This window comes from Lagenorhynchus albirostris, chromosome 9, assembly GCF_949774975.1.
Source record: "Lagenorhynchus albirostris chromosome 9, mLagAlb1.1, whole genome shotgun sequence".
NCBI classification, from domain to species: Eukaryota; Metazoa; Chordata; class Mammalia; order Artiodactyla; family Delphinidae; genus Lagenorhynchus; species Lagenorhynchus albirostris.
This window is the reverse complement of record NC_083103.1, coordinates 48,652,058-48,668,181: the sequence shown is the minus strand read 5'-3', so window position 1 is coordinate 48,668,181 and position 16,124 is coordinate 48,652,058. Positions and strand designations below refer to the sequence as shown.

The 16,124-nt window shown below is 39.9% G+C and overlaps 1 protein-coding gene across 1 annotated transcript; it reads right to left on the bottom strand.

Moving 5' to 3' along the window:
- Positions 1-6,749: 6,749 nt before the first annotated feature.
- Positions 6,750-7,694, bottom strand: LOC132525284 (olfactory receptor 51F2-like). Its single transcript, XM_060157822.1, has one exon. The coding sequence runs from the start codon at positions 7,692-7,694 to the stop codon at positions 6,750-6,752; it is 945 nt and encodes a 314-aa protein (XP_060013805.1).
- Positions 7,695-16,124: the final 8,430 nt, after the last annotated feature.

Below are 16,124 nucleotides of genomic sequence, written 5' to 3'. Positions count from 1 at the left end.
AGAGAGGCTGGCCCTGGAGACCTGGGAACTGAATGCACCTTAGCTCTCCCTCCCCTACTCTCTCTTTCTGCTTCTCCAAGTCATTTGGGCTCTCTCATACGAAGGCTCTTTGAAGCCTCCTGCCAAGAGGGAAAGTGACAGCTCAAATTCATTTATCATTCACTACTCTCTAAGTCCATTTACACTTGTAAAAGGGAACCTGGAGATAACAATGCTTATCTCAAAATCTATCCTTCCCAAGTTCCCTGAATGACTCATCCTGGCCCATACCTTCACTGTCTGCATACTGGGCTGCCCTTTTCTCAGCTAGGTGTTAAGAGATACCTTACCTGGAAACTCTTCCTGAGAGGCTGTGTTTTCCTTTTACCCTTCCTTTCCCTACCCTTCCCTTCCCCTCCCTTCCCTTCAATCATTCATCGGTTCTGTAAGCATTTACTTATAGGACTTATTATATATGGAGGCTATTTGATAGATGCTGATGATACAGAGTCAAAGACACATCTTTTGCCCTTCAGATGCCCTGTCTAGGGTGAAAGATAGACAAGTAACCCAAATATTAGAATCTTGGGATAAGTGTAAGCAAAAGATGTGCATTTAATGCATGGGAGGGTGAAAGGCATGATCAGAGGAATCTTCCTGAAAAAAGATGGTCCTTCTGTTTAATCTTGAAACATGAGTGAAAATTAAGCAGACAGAGAAGGGAATAAAAGGTGTTCCAAACAATGGGAATAGGGAGGTTTTTGGTTTTGTTTTGTTTGCAAATCTTCAGGATTCCAGGTCCCCAGGTCTAAGGTCAGTGGAAGAGGAAAAAAACACAATTGTGATTAAAAAATAAAAACACAAAATAAAAACTAAGAAAAAAAGGCCAAAATCAATCTCTTAAGGTAACAAGGAAACTTATCTGGGGTCATCAAATGAAAGGCAGTAGCTCCCTCCAATGAATTCCTGGGAGATGGAGGTGCTGGCAGGATCCTAGTGGCCAGGCATGGTCTCTGCGAAGGCTCTTCTCTCTGTTCCTGGCTGATGGGTTCCTCCACACTTAAAAGCTGCCTCTAAGGCCACTCTCATTGCCACAAAGAGAACTTGATTGAGTCCTAATACTCCTAGAGCTTTATCTTTCTTGGAACCTCTGCTGACCATTCATGTTAGGCGAGACATTTCTTTTTTAGGAAGCCCGGTGTTGCCCTGCCTCACCCTGTTCTCTGACCTATCATCAAACTGTCTCCCTGATAGGCTCCCTAGATGCCCTGGTATTTAGAGCTAATTGTCTCTAAAGAGCTAAGGGCTTAGCTTCAAGAAGAGTTTCTCAATCTTGAGAATAAACTCTGCAGGTGTCTTCATCAGTGGTATTCAGGTTAACCTGTTCACCTCCCCCCAGGATTCTTCTTCACTCCTAACCTGGGTCCTTTCTGCTACTGGGACATGCCCTTCTATTTGGCCTTAGTGGAGAGAGTTTGGAAAACATGGGTCTTAGAATATAATATGATAAAATGAAAACTAAAATTTTAAATTGGTTTATCCTCATCTTGGATAAGCAAGGAAGAACAGATCCAAGGTTCAAAGGTCAGAAAATCTACACCTCTGTTTACTCTTTGTTCTTCTCCATTCTCAGAGCATGTGCCAAGATATTACAGCTACCTTCCTTGGCAAATATTAGATCCCAGATTTGGCCCACTCAGTTGCTGTCAGAGAATGAAAAGCCTTTTTCAGATGCAGATGCTTACAGGCACGGAGGGTAGCAAGGGGAGCACAGTAACACACTTCCCCTTTCTCAGGGCCTCTGAAGCTACTGCATCAGCACTGACAGACAGAAGGGTCACTGCTTGTCTCAGAGTCAGATACCTCCCTGACTCTTCTCTCCGCAGGGCCCCTTTTCTGCTTTGCTGGTAACAGCCTAAGACTTGGGGCCATCATCACATCTCCCCAGTTACCTATCCCAGAAGACCTCATGTTTCCCTCCTATGTGCTCTGGCCTTCTGCCTAAAGTGACCCCTGGCCAGACCCAGTTTCAGCTTCAATTTGGGTCTGAATGTGGTTGTTGCATTTACTCTCACTAGCCTTTCTGGATGTCAGCTAATGCTCTGGAACATTTTGTCTTGGCCCATGAAGGTATGTGTGGGATGCAAGGGCTTCCCCTTCCCCTGCCATGAGACAGTTTGTGGGGCCTTCGAGGTCCCTCAGGATGGCAGGGACCTTGGTCTGCTTGACCCCAGTGAAGATGCACTCACTTGAATATGGTACAGTCCTGTTGAGATGCAGCTGAATCTGACTTTTCCTTTCAAGCACAGGTTTATTTATAACTCTGCCCATGAAGCCCACGGGGACAGGCTAGGGGAATATAGATTGAGGGCCCAGACAGGGGACAATACCTCCATGGCCACTTGTGTGTCACTCCCACTGGCTTCCCACTGTTTCAGTCTGGTGGGTGGGAGGGCGATCACCAGGGACCTACCGCCTCTGCCATGACTCCCGCACTTACACATATAGGACTCTAGACAATCTATTTCCGCTCCTCCAAGTAACTCAAACTCCAGTTAGCCACAGTGGTTAGTGCTTTTCCTCATCAGCTACTTTGCTAGACACAACGTGGGTATATAGTTAGGTCCTTGGGCTCTAGGAGTTCACAACATCTTTACCGAGATGGGTACACAAAAATGTAGTCCCATAATTCAAAATAAGGTCGTGCACCTCCTGAGCTTTTCTTTTCCCAGCTTTTGTTTCAGTTGATGACACAGACCTTGAGGTAGGGAAGCCACTTTTCCTTGCACCTGGGTCACAGATAAAGAATACATGACATAAAGCCTCTTTGCTTAGATCACATAGTTAATGAATTATAATATTGGCCTGAGAACAAGGTATTCTGACTCTTTATTCATTCACATTCAACAAATATTTATCAGGGGCCTACAATGTAATAAGAAAAATAGATGCCACACACACAAATCCCCACCCTCATGCAGTATTCTGGTTAGGGGGACAGACAATAAATGGAGTTGATATAAAAAGTGAAATAGGATGTTAGGTAGTCTTATGGAGAAAAATAAAGGGAAGAAGGGAGCAGATAAATATCAAGGGGGTAGTTGACATTTTAAGTGAAGCTCCTGCACAACATTATGTGCAGAAGGCCACACATAATGAAAACATTTCAGAAGCCTGAGGGAGTGAGAAATATATTTATGGAGATATTCGATGAAGACCATTCCAGGAAGAAGGAACAGAAACTGCAAGTAAAGTTCCTGAGAAGGGAAAGTATCTGGTAGGCCAGTGTTCCTGAGCAGAGGGAACCAGGGCAAGAATAGTAGGCTGATAGAATCAGAGAGGTAATGGGGAATTGGATAATATAGGGCCTTAAAGGATTTACAGGATTTTCACTTGGACTCTGGGTTCAGGTAACTGCAACAGTGGCCATGTATCCACCACTGTTCTGGCTTTTAGGGAAGTCTCCAATTCATGGTGAGCTTGTCCACTTGGGTCACAGATGACATTTACTCTGCAACACCCATTCCCCACGTGTCCAGATTACACACTCACTTCCTAGGAATGGAAACTTACAAGTTTCTAGGATTGTTGGACAGTGGGGCTTTTCACACGTTAGTGGGTGGCAGGTGTGCTGGGGGAGAAACCTCTGTAGAAGTAGTGAGGACATCTTGACTGTCCAGTTCTTAAAACTGAAGCTCCCTCTCCTTCCCATGTTTAGGACTCTGGGCACCCCATCCTTCTTCTCTAGCCCAAGCCCCTCTTTCTTTCTCTCCTCCCTTTCTCCATGACCCATCTTACGTCACGTGTAGAAAAAAACAAGCAAAAATCCAGTCTGTAAGTCCACATCATCTGTACTTTTTTACTTATGTCCAATAGTGACTAAGACATGGTCCCTGGTCTTGAGAAGTGGGCAGAGTCTGCTGTGGGGAGAACGGTTACAGTAGAGTCTAAAAAGGGATGTCAGGAGGAAGGTGCTGTAGGAGCACCTCAGAAGGACACCAGACAGACTTGAGAAGTCGTGAAAACATCTCTGAAGGAAAGTCACTTCTATTCTAAGTCAGGAGAAGGGAGAGAGTGAGGGTGCTGTAGGTGGAGGTGACAGCTTGTGCAAAGACTTGAAAGTGAGATAGAGCAATCAGGGCTAAGGAAATGCAAGTTGTTTGTTGTGCCTGGAGCATAGAGAGGAAGCAATGAAACTTGAGAGGTAAATGGAGCCACAGCATCCAGAGATGTTATGATTTTTCTATCAGGCAGGCCTTGTTTTAGGGTCTGGAAGATAACGTAAATGAAACAAAGAGTTCTTATTCCCAAAGAACTTACCTTGCAATGGGGAAACGAGACAAGAAATAAACAGGTATGTAATATGTTGGGGAGAGGGTGAAAGTGCTAGAAATTAAAACAAGGTAGGTAAGGAAGAGAGAGTAAATCAGGCAGGAATTGAGGGAGAGGTGTGTTGTCATTATTATTTTTTATAATATAAAGGGCCCTGTAGTAAGGGGACACATGAGCAGAGCCTGCATGGTAAGAGGCAGTAAGCCAAGGGGGCATCTGGAGGAAGAACATCCCGAGTAAGGAGAACTGCAAGTGCAAAGTCTGCAAGTGCAAAGTCTGCAAGTGCAAAGTCTGAAGATGAAGCATGCTTGGTGAGTTTAAGGGAATATTTGGAGGCTATGTGGGTGTAGTAGAGTAAATAAAGGGGAGAGTAGTTGGAGATGAAGTTGAGATTATGGAGAGGAGCCAGAACACATAAATCCTTACAAGATATTATAATGACTGTGAATGTTCCCTGGGTAAGACAGGGGGCTTCTGGAACATGCTGTGCAGAGGAAGTGACATGATTTGTCTTGTGTATTAAAATAATCCATCTAACTACGGGGGGGATTAGTTTACTTTACTGTAATTTTATTTTATTTTACTGTACTGTAAAGGAAAAGTGGATTAAAGGAAGATCCACCAGGAGACTATAATATTTCAAGTTCAAGATGATGATGACTTGGATCATGGGGGTAGCAGTTGAGGTAGTAGAAAGCAGTTGTACTCCAGATAGCAACATCTGGAATACCTGGAAGAAAGAGTCGTCAGCATTTGCGAAAATGTTGGATGTGGAATGGGAGAGACAGACAGGTATCAGGAATAACTCCAAGTGTTCTTTCACAGCAACTTGAAAGGCAGAGTTTCTGAGTTATGGAAGACTGTGGTTGAGAATGTTTTTTCCTTGATGTGAATATTAGGATATGGTTTTGGACATGATGAGTCTAAGATGATTGTTAGATGTTCAAGTGAAGATAGTGATGCATAGGCAATTAGATATGAGTCTGGACTGTAGATATTAATTTGGGATTTGCCAGCATATAGATGGTATTTAAAGACATGATGCTAGATGAGATGACCAAAAATGAGAATATAACAAAGAATAAGCCAGGTCTGAAAACAAAGTCCTGAGACATTCCAACGTACAAAGATCAGGAAGATAAAGACTAGCAGTAATTGAGACTAAAAATATTATTGTCAAATATGCTGAGGATTTTGACATCATCCTAATTATTTAGTAGCCGGTACTGTAGTCACTTAATAAATTCCCTGTAGATTTGAATGACTACTTCTACTTCCTTGCTGGATCTGATACCAGCTATAGGGCCCACCATTAGTGAGTGACACCAATGTATTATTGAAATATGTACTTTAAAATTTCTAGAATTATTGGATATACCCAGCTTGGAAAAAATAATTAACTTGCTGGATTAAGCCATTACATAAAAATATGCTACAAGTTAAAACAATTCTAAGTAGATAACACAAGTTGTAATTCCTTTGCAATTCTAGTCACTTTTCAGTTTCTGCTGGGACAGAATGTTGACAGAGGGCAGAAAGAAATTTTAGAATATGCTTAGTTGGGGAAGAACATCAGGTAGAAATACATTTGTGAGGTTTGAAGATTTTGTTTCGGGCTTTTCTTCCATAAATTGGTTGAAAATTTCTAGAGAACAGAGTTTTGTTTTTTGTTTGTTTGACTAAATTATGTCCCTCAGTACAAGTTAATTAATTCATGTATAAATGTATATTATCTTGTTTATATTATATATAATATACATAAATATTTATATTATATATAAATATAGTCTAGATATATAAATATATATATAGTTTATATTATATACAGCAATACAGCATTAAAGTTAAGAGTGGGGGGACCCTGGAGTCAGTTTGCCTGTGGATGTGAAATATAGCTTTGTCACTTACTAGCTGTTTAAATAAGTTACTTAACATTTTTGTGCTTCAACTTTCCCATTGATAGTAAAAGTAACTACCTTGTAAATGTTTTGAATATAAAAATGTGTTAATATATGTAAAAAACAGAACTATGACTGGTCAAAGGAAATAATAAATGCTAGTTACAATTATTATTACAGTTAAAAAATACTACCTATTTCTCAAAAAGGAGTCACTTTTTCATACTGTGCCATTCTAACTGCCGTGAATGTTTAAAGTAAAAAGAGAAAGACTACTGGCAGGATAAACAAGCATAAGCAGGATAAACTCTTTAGAACAAACAGTGATCAGAGGAGAAATTCTAGACAGGCTCTTCATTCCTCCCATTCTTATGTCTCTTGTCTCCTCATTTGTAAAATACAGAGGTCAGTCAAGCTGATTTTCTAAATATATTTCATCTTTGATTTTAAATATTTGCACACTTAGCTTCAACAAACACCAGATTTACTTTTCTATTGATAATATGACCTGACACAGACTGTCTCTAGAATTCTATGATTCTATGTGCCTTTGGAATGGAGAATTTTTATCACAGCTCTGCGTATCTGCTTGGTCTTCACACTATAGATGATGGGGTTCATGACTGGGGGGATCAGCAGGTAGGTGTTAGCAATCATAGTATGTACATAGGCTGGGCCTTGTTTCCCAAATCTGTGAACAAAGGAGAGACTGATCAATGGAATATAGAAAATAGCAATAGCCCCAGTATGGGAGATACAGGTGCTGAAGGCTTTCTTCCTCTCTTCTGGGGATGTGATGCTGAGGATAGTCTTAATGATCAAAACATAAGAAAGGGGGATGAGAATTGAGTCCACACCAACAGTAGAGGTCATGGCAGTCAGCCCAATTGCATTGTTGATCCTGGTGTCTGTGCATGAGGGCTTCATCACATGAGGGTGGAAGCAGTAAGAGTAGTGGAGCACGTGGCTGTGGCAGAAAGACAGTCTCATAAGAATTGCTACCATTGGTGTCAGTGTTAGTGTCCCCCTGATCACAATTGTCACTCCAATTTGAATTATTCTGGAGTCAGTTAAAATGGTGGCATACCTGATGGGATTAGAGATGGCGACAAAACGATCAAAAGCCATGGCCAACAGCACTGATAATTCCATGAGAGTGAAGAGTTTAACAAAGAACATCTGTGACAAGCAGGCAGTAAAGCTGATCTCCCTGGCATTGAACCAGAATATACCCAACATGGTGACCAGAGTGTATACGGACAAGCCAAGGTCAATGGTAGACAACATGGAGAGGAAATAATACATGGGCTCATGAAGGCTGGGCTGAGTAACAATGGCAAATAGAATCAGGCTGTTTCCTGAGAGAGCTGTTACATGGAGAAAACAGAAGGGAATGGAGATCCAGGTGTGGAAGGCTTCCAGCCCAGGAACACCAGTTAGCAGGAAAATAACGGAAGAGGATGTGATATTCTGGAAGTTTGACATGCTGGATTAAAAGTACGGAATTCCAAGATGAAATTCTGGAATAAGCAAAAAAACCTACATTTAAAAAATTAATCCAATTACAAATAATTTTATTCAACCAAAAACTAACCACAGATGAATGTCTATATACTATGTAAGTATGAATGGCTCATTTAGATTGATAAAATAATTATAAGATTTCAACTGTTGTAGTAGGTACTCTTTTTTTTTTTTTTTTTGTATTTTCCCCAGCCCATGATTTTTCTTCCCTGGGGCCCTTTGCTGGTAGCTAGGTTTATACTATGTGATCTTTTCCTCTAGCCAAAGATGCCTGGACTAAGAAAAGACGCTTTACCCAAGATTGGCCAATCATATTCCATCTTCTTTGGGATGTTTTTCTGTATAGTTGGCATCAGAGAAAAATAGACTGGGGCTTTGGAGCAGCAATATTACATTGGCCATGAGAACAGAAAGCAGTGAAGCTTACAGACAATTTGGGAAGCCAGAAAATATTGAGAAAGAGATACTTATAATGCAAAGCAACACATATAAAGTGGTAATAAATGGCTTAGGCATCAGTGCAGTCATGAGCAGGTGCCTACAGTATCTAACCTTTCAAGTGACTCTTGCAGTACAGCATCTGGAATTGCATTTGAGAGAGATGTAGAGTTAGAACTCAGACCTATCACCTACAGAGGCCTCTACCCCCACTTGTTATAATGTGCTGCCATGTTCAAATATATTTCTTTCTTCAATCTGCTTGAAGACTACCTTTTCTCCATTAGCAAAGAACAGATTTTCTCCATTTTGTTAAGACATACTTCTCAGGTGACACCTAATAGAACGTTATTGTTTAGCTTTGGAGGGGAATATAAAACTTTGTTGCAAACATTATATTTCTTTTTTCATTGAGTAGAGAATTGCAGACTGGGTAAATGGGTCTGTATGAGTTGGAAGAGGGGGTCTGGGGGAAAACAGAGATTAGTTTATTAGATTATTCCAAGGCTTTTAGAATGGCATATGTGAAAGTGTTGAGTCGGAATGAACTTGTACTTACAAGAATGAACTTGTAGCCAATGTTAATGTTCCTCAGGGGAACCTAAGTGTTTCCAGACCTCACAAGTTCACCCAAAGTGCAACCTCAAGAATTCCCTAAATTAATCTCTTAGTTTTAACAATGGGAAATTTTTAATTCAAATTAATGGAAAATTAGAGAAAAAAAGAGTGTTAAGTTACATGAGTTGACCAAATCAGTGAACTATGACTTTAGAGTTTCCAGTTTAGAATAATGAGAGTGTCCTCAGAGAACCAATCAAATTACTGTCAAATGTGTTATCAAACCTCATAATGGAAATGAGAGTTAACAAAAAAGGGAACATTTATTTAAAAAGGGAATTTTTTTGGATACTACTTCCAATGATTGTTTATTGAGTGTCATGAATTTGACAAATGTATAGAAACGAAGTAGATATGGTCTTGCCCAACTGGCATGCATTTCACAATTAACTCTGAAAATTTGAAAGATTAACAAGTTCTATTAGTACTTTTCATAAATAGATTGATTTCTGACAAACATTTTTATAGCTTTTACTTTTAAAAAGTATGTCTTGATCAGAAAGATAAACTAAAAACCTATCAAATTAATGATACTTATAATAATTGAAAAGAATGGGTTCACCTCTCATTTTCCACAAGCCTTTGACCTGTTTATTTATTATTAATTCACAGAACCTTGGATTCAGTTTTTCAAGTTAACAACTTCCTGGGGTTACTGGGAAGAAGAGTAATCATGAAAAAGGGATCACTTCAATTCTGTGTACAAAAGGTTTGGGGTATTTGGAGAAGGCTTTCCAAGAAAATCAGTGCTTGAAAGATTTCTATGTTTTGTGTATGTCAAGATGAAGTATTCCAAGGCTTTTAGAGTGGCATATGTGAAAACGTGGAGCCAGAATGAACTTGTAATATCTCTTCCTTTGCTCTTGCCTTACACTCTCAGAGACATTTTCTGAACACCTACTCTGTGCACAGTGCTGTGTTAGAAGCTAAGATATAATACAAACAAAACCCCTCTTTAAGAGTTTATAATCAAGTAAGGGAGAATGAATGTTGCTGTTTATAAATAACTCCAACATCCAGTGTGTTATGATGAATAATAAAAACGATTATGAGAGTGCAGAAGGCCTCTGTCAATTAATTCTGCCTATCACAGTGATTTTCACGGTGATATGCAATGACTGAGTTGCACTTTTTGTCACTGAGTTCTAGGAAATTTTATAAGAGATAAGTTTAAAAAAATAAATTGCTATCTGAACAATTTCTCTTTCACCCTAACATCTTCATGGTTCCCCTTACATTATTTCAGTAATTCAATTTATTCACTGCTCGTTTTCATTCTTCTTATCATTTTTTCCCTTCCCTTTCACAGTGCAGGTTGAACTGATCTGTGCTGAGCCTGGCAGAAGAGAACTCCCTTGATTCCTTCTTTTTCATTGGTCTACAACCATAAATCCCTGCACCCTCTCATCATCCATGCTGGGCTCAGACACAGAGGTTTCCTTATTCCTTTCATAGCCAATAACCCCACCTAAGCACTTGATCAACCGTCATAAACACTTCATTCATTCCAACATCAAACTGGGAGCTCAGTGTGTATTGTGTCAGCACTAAGGGTACGAAGCAAATAAAATAACGGTGCTTTGGTGCCTGAGGAAACCAGAGAGGTTGTCAGGACCTCATCTTTATAAGGCTGAAAACCTTACCTTTTTTTTTTTTTTTTTTTTTTTTTGCGGTACGTGGGCCACTCACTGTTGTGGCCTCTCCCGTTGCAGAGCACAGGCTCCGGACGCGCAGGCTCAGCAGCCACGGCTCACGGACCCAGCCACTCCGCGGCATGTGGGATCTTCCCGGAGCGGGGCACGAACCCGTGTCCCCTGCATCGGCAGGCGGACTCTCAACCACTGCGCCACCAGGGAAGCCCTGAAAACCTTATCTTTAATGAGTCCAGGGACTCCTCTGAAAATAAAAAATTACCAATTTTGAACACCTACTACATGCCAGACACTATATTCGGCAACGTGTGTATCAGAGGAATCAGAGACGAAGAAATGCCACTAGTTATAGAGTGCACAAGGGTAAGATGCTTTAGATAAGACAGAAATTAGTGTGGAGTGACAGAATCTGAGTGCGTGTATACATGAATGTGTTTGGCTGTGTGTCAAGAGGAATTAGTTCCAAGAAATCTTAACAGAGTAGATGAATTTTAACTGTGTAAAGTTTTGATGGGTGGGTGTGAGTTCACAAGGATGGAAAGCAGGAAAGAGGTATTCTTGACATACATAACAAGGGAGCAGAAGCTGAATGTAATAATGACACAATACAGTTTGTTGGCTGACTACAAGAAAATCAATATGCTGAGCCTTAAATGTGAAGCTGGGTGCTGTGGGAAATGAAGCAAGAGAAGGCTGGTGGGGGGAAGGACATTGAAATCTTGAATTCCATGGAAAGGATAAGGGACTTGGATTTTAGTTTCAGAACATCAAAAGCCAGGCATTTCCAAATATTTTATGAATAAGTAAATAAATCATTCTTCATCTCTTCTAATTTAACACCAACAAAATTCCTTTCCTTTGTTAGCATCTTATTTAGTACCATTGACTTCTTTTCTGCAGTCTGCAATACTCAAGTTTTACCCCAATCTATTAATGAAAGCTTCCCACACATTTATATCAATGTTGTCAACACATTCAATGCAACCAAGACATATTGAACATCTTTCATAATTGGCCATTGTGCTTAGCTAGTGGGAGAAATAAGATATAAATACTGTTTCTCTCTCAATTTCCTGCCATATCTTTTATAATAACAAAATTGTTCTTTGAAAGACAGTCTGCTTTTATTATTTCTTCACCTTCAGTAACGATCTGGATTCTTCCCCTAATGACTCTCAGAAATTTCTCCAACTGATGTCACCAATGACTTTCTAAATACCAAGTGCAAAGGTTTATTTTCACATTTGTTTTCCTCTCCTTTATCTCAAATTGTCTCAGTGTTGACTACCTCCACTTTGAAACTTTCTCCTTTATTAGCTTCGATGGTAGTGATTCTGTGAGATTCCCCCCCACCCCCGTTTATCAAATAATATATTTGTTTTTCTTTTCTTTTCTTTTTTTTTTGTGGTACACGGGCCTCTCACTGTTGTGGCCTCTCCCATTGTGGAGCACAGGGATGCACAGGCTCAGCGGCCATAGCTCATGGGCTTAGTTGCTCCACGGCATGTGGGATCTTCCCACACCGGGGCACGAACCCGTGTCCCCTGCATCGGCAGGCGGGCTCTCAACCACTGCGCCACCAGGGAAACCCAACAAATAATATTTTTGTTCTCTTTCTTGTAATTTTGCTGTTCTTTAGGAGTCTGTTTTTCTTCCAAGGAGCTCCTTTTCTTTCTTGCTCTCCATATATTCTCCTTGGGATATAGTAGTTATTCCCATGGTTTTAAATAGCACTTATATCCAGATGACTTGCAAACCTTAAATCTAATTATGGCCTCTCCTGAGTTCTGTATTTCAAAAGTTAATAGAATCTTTGAAGCTGTGGCAAGATTTCTAGGCTTAAACTTGAAGACAGTAATGAATCATGGAACTAGAGTGAGGAGATCAAATTGATGATTTAGAAAAAGAACTGGTAGCAGTTTGGAGAACAAATCAAAGCTCACTGCTTAGTGCCAGTGAATAAAATGTGAATAAACTGTTTTATCTATAGCTGAGGGATATCTCTACTCATACATCCTCAGACACCTCAACCTCAGTAAGAGCCACAAAGACCTCACTCCCTGTCCAATTCCAAACCTGGCTCTCTCTCCAATGCTTCATTTATCAGTAAATGACATCAAATTCTAGCAAATCATCAGCTTAGAATTGTCTACCTCATGCACACACCACACACTCTTCTCCCTCTCTCTCTCATCTGCAACATACACATTGTCGTTAAATTTGTATTGATTCTACTTCGGAAATGTCAAAAACTGGAGCCTCAGGAGGTCTATATATGAAGGCTAAGTAATACCAGCCTGGTTGGTAGTGGGACCTTGAAGCTGTATTTCATTGCAATTGTCTTAAATTGAGAACACAAAACTGTTCATATCAACAAATAAAGGAGGACTAATGGATATTATTAGGAGGAAGCACAAAAGTTCCCCCAAGTTACTCTTTTTCTGTAGCTATCACAATCGAATCTGTTCAATCCCTGCACATCATCCCCATTCGTCCTCTCCAATCGCTGCACAACCTTCATTTTCTCTTGTGAGAAATAAGCTATAGTCTCTCCACTAATTTTCCTGTCCACTTAGATCACAATGATGCTCTTCTTTCATTGCACTGCCATGAGCTGCAGCTTGTGGCTATGTCTTTAACTGCTGAATTAGATAGACCATATGGCATTATCAGTATTGTCCAAGTCATTGCCAATGGCACGTATTGTGTGACTGATCTGGGTTTAGATCCTTGCTCAAAAACCAACTAGTTTTGAGATCTTGTATGGCAGCAATAACAAAAAATTTTATAACAACAGCTACCATTTAGTAACTTGTTCTGTGAATGTTACTTTGCCAAGAACTCTATAAACATTTTATCTTTTCATTCTTACTACAATACCATGTGGCAAGTATTATTAAATCACTTTTCTGTTAAAGAAACTGAGTTCAGAGAAGTTATGAAACATATACAGGATCAATACAACTAGTGAATAGCAGAGCTGGGATTCTAGACCTATTTCTTTTTAATTCCAATGTTCATGCTCCTATTTCTTTTTAATTCCAATGCTCATGCACTGAAACCTACAAGTAATGTAAACTTTCTTTGATTCAGTTTCCTTATCTACGAGATAAAATAGACACTGTGTCTAGTACAGTACCTAGCATGCAGTAGATGTTCAAAATTGGTACTTTTCCATTTTTAATAAGAATCTCTGGGCTTAGAAATGAGGTTTTCAGCCCCTGAAGACCTCTTTGGTTTTCTTGAGCACCAAACCACTGACTGGGATAAATATATTAGCAACTGATTAAGTCATTTGACTAATGAGCAACAGGGTATCCCACCCACACCTGGCAGAACAAAATGCCATTTCTCTATAGATTCCCTGAGAATAAATAATTCTACAAATTCTACCATCTGCCTCAGCCCACCATCCCATTATCTAATCTAGTTCTGCACAGGGTGAGGAAACTCTCCTCTGTGGGTAAGAAAGTTTGGCTTGTCTAGAGTTGAGCTTTTTCATTGAACAAAATGATTTTACTTACAGGACCTGTGCAGCAATTTTTCTGTCCCTCTCAGGCTGACCCAGAATGCTGGGGAGGCTTTTGATCCAGGGGAGGGCCAAGCTTATGAGGAGACTTCTTGCCCGCCTGGTTGGAGACAGTCACAGAGCTGAGAGGCCAATTCCCGGCAGTGGTGTCATTCACTGTGTCTCCAGGGTATAGAGGTTCCCACAAGGCTTATTTTGCCTCATACAGTATTTTTGTATCTTCCATTATGCAATTGCTTTCTGTGGCTGTGTGCTTTATAAGCTGATGTAATTTTTTGTCCTGAGCCCTTTTATTGAAGGATTTTTTTATAAGAACAGTTTGGAGATAGAAGACGCACACCATAAATTCCCCCATTTAAAGTGTACTATTTTTTTTTTTTAGATTCCATATATATGTGTTAGCATACAGTATTTATTTTCCTCTTTCTGACTTACTTCACTCTGTATGACAGTCTCTAGGTCCACCCACCTCACTACAAATAACTCAATTTCATTTCTTTTTATGGCTGGGTAATATTCCATTGTATATATGTGCTTGAGGACATGGGGCGGGGGAAGGGTAAGCTGGGACCAAGTGAGAGAGTGACATGGACATATATACACTACCAAACGTAAAATAGATAGCTAGGGGGAAGCAGCCACATAGCACATGGAGATCAACTCAGTGCTTTGTGATCACGTAGAGTAGTGGGATAGGGAGGGTGGGAGAGAGAGGGATGCAAGAGCGAAGAGATATGGGAACATATGTATATGTATAACTGATTCACTTTGTTATAAAGCAGAAACTAACACACCATTGTAAGGCAATTATACTCCAATAAAGATGTTAAAAAATAAAGTGTACTATTTAATAGGTTCTAGTAAATTCACAGAGTTGTGCAACAACAATCATCACAGTCTAATTTTAGAAAATTTTCATCACCCCAGAAAGAAACCCCATGCCCATTTGCAATCACCATGAAGAGGATTTTTTAAAATGAAAATTTATAGCTGACTGCTAAAAGGCCTCTGCTATTGTGAGTGTAAATCATATTCCACCCCATAACCCTAGGATCTATCATTAACAGCAGTCCTGTTTCATTAACCTACCTGTGCTTTTAGCAGTCTCTTCTTTCAACTAAGAAAAAATTATTTATTTATCTATACATTTCATAAAAGTGTCCTGTATTCCAAACATCATGCAAAGGGCTGGAGGTAAAAAAGAAATAATACAACAATAGTTCTTACTGTCCAGTGACTCCTAGTTTACTGTAGAAAACAGACAGGTTAACCAATAATTACCAATACCAATAACCAATGATAAGTTTTTCTCAGAGACTGAACCAAGTGTTGGTAAATGTAGTAGATAATCTCAGTCTGTCATTTAAGTGTGCAGAAAATAAAGTTTATTTATCTTTTCATAATTCAGCCTGTATTCTGTTTTAAAGTCCCAGGCCACTAGATGGAAGAAAAGTAATCACAATAATTTGGAGTTCTCCCTACTTGTGTTCAAATTTGGAGGATTTTTTTTTATTGGAGTATAGTTGCTTTATAATGTTGTGCTAGTTTCTGCTGTACAACGAAGTGAATCAGCTATATGTATACATGTATCCCCTCCCTCTTGGACCTCCCTCCCACCCCCACCCATCCCACCCATCTAGGTCATCACAGAGCACCGAGCTGAGCTCCCTGTGCTATATAGCAGGTTCCCACTAGCTATCTATTTTACACTTGGTAGTGTATATATGTCAATCCTAATCTCCCAATTCGTCCCACCCTCCCTTTCCCCCGCCCCGTGTCCACATGTCCATTCTCTACATCTGTGTCTCTATTCCTGCCCTGCAAATAGGTTCATCTGTACCATTTTTACACATCTGAGTGCATCTGATGTGAGGTGAATACTGTCTTCTTTAGTCTTTAGTAAATAGTAACCACAGATTTCTATGGGCTATCCATCTTGTCTATTTATGGTACCTTTAGATCCTCAGATATTTCCACCATTTCTGGACCACTGTTGGGTAGATGGGTCTTAGACTCATCCTTGATTTCTACCTCTTACACTCTGTATACAAACCATTGGCAAATCATGCCAATATCATTGAAAATATAACCAGAATTTAATCACTCTCCATCACCTCCAAAAATGCCTTCCTTATCCAGGTCACAATTATCTCT

What these genes read in the sequence shown, in the direction of transcription:
- LOC132525284 (XM_060157822.1), bottom strand. Translation starts at nt 7,694, where the DNA reads ATGTCAAACTTCCAGAATATCACATCCTCTTCCGTTATTTTCCTGCTA.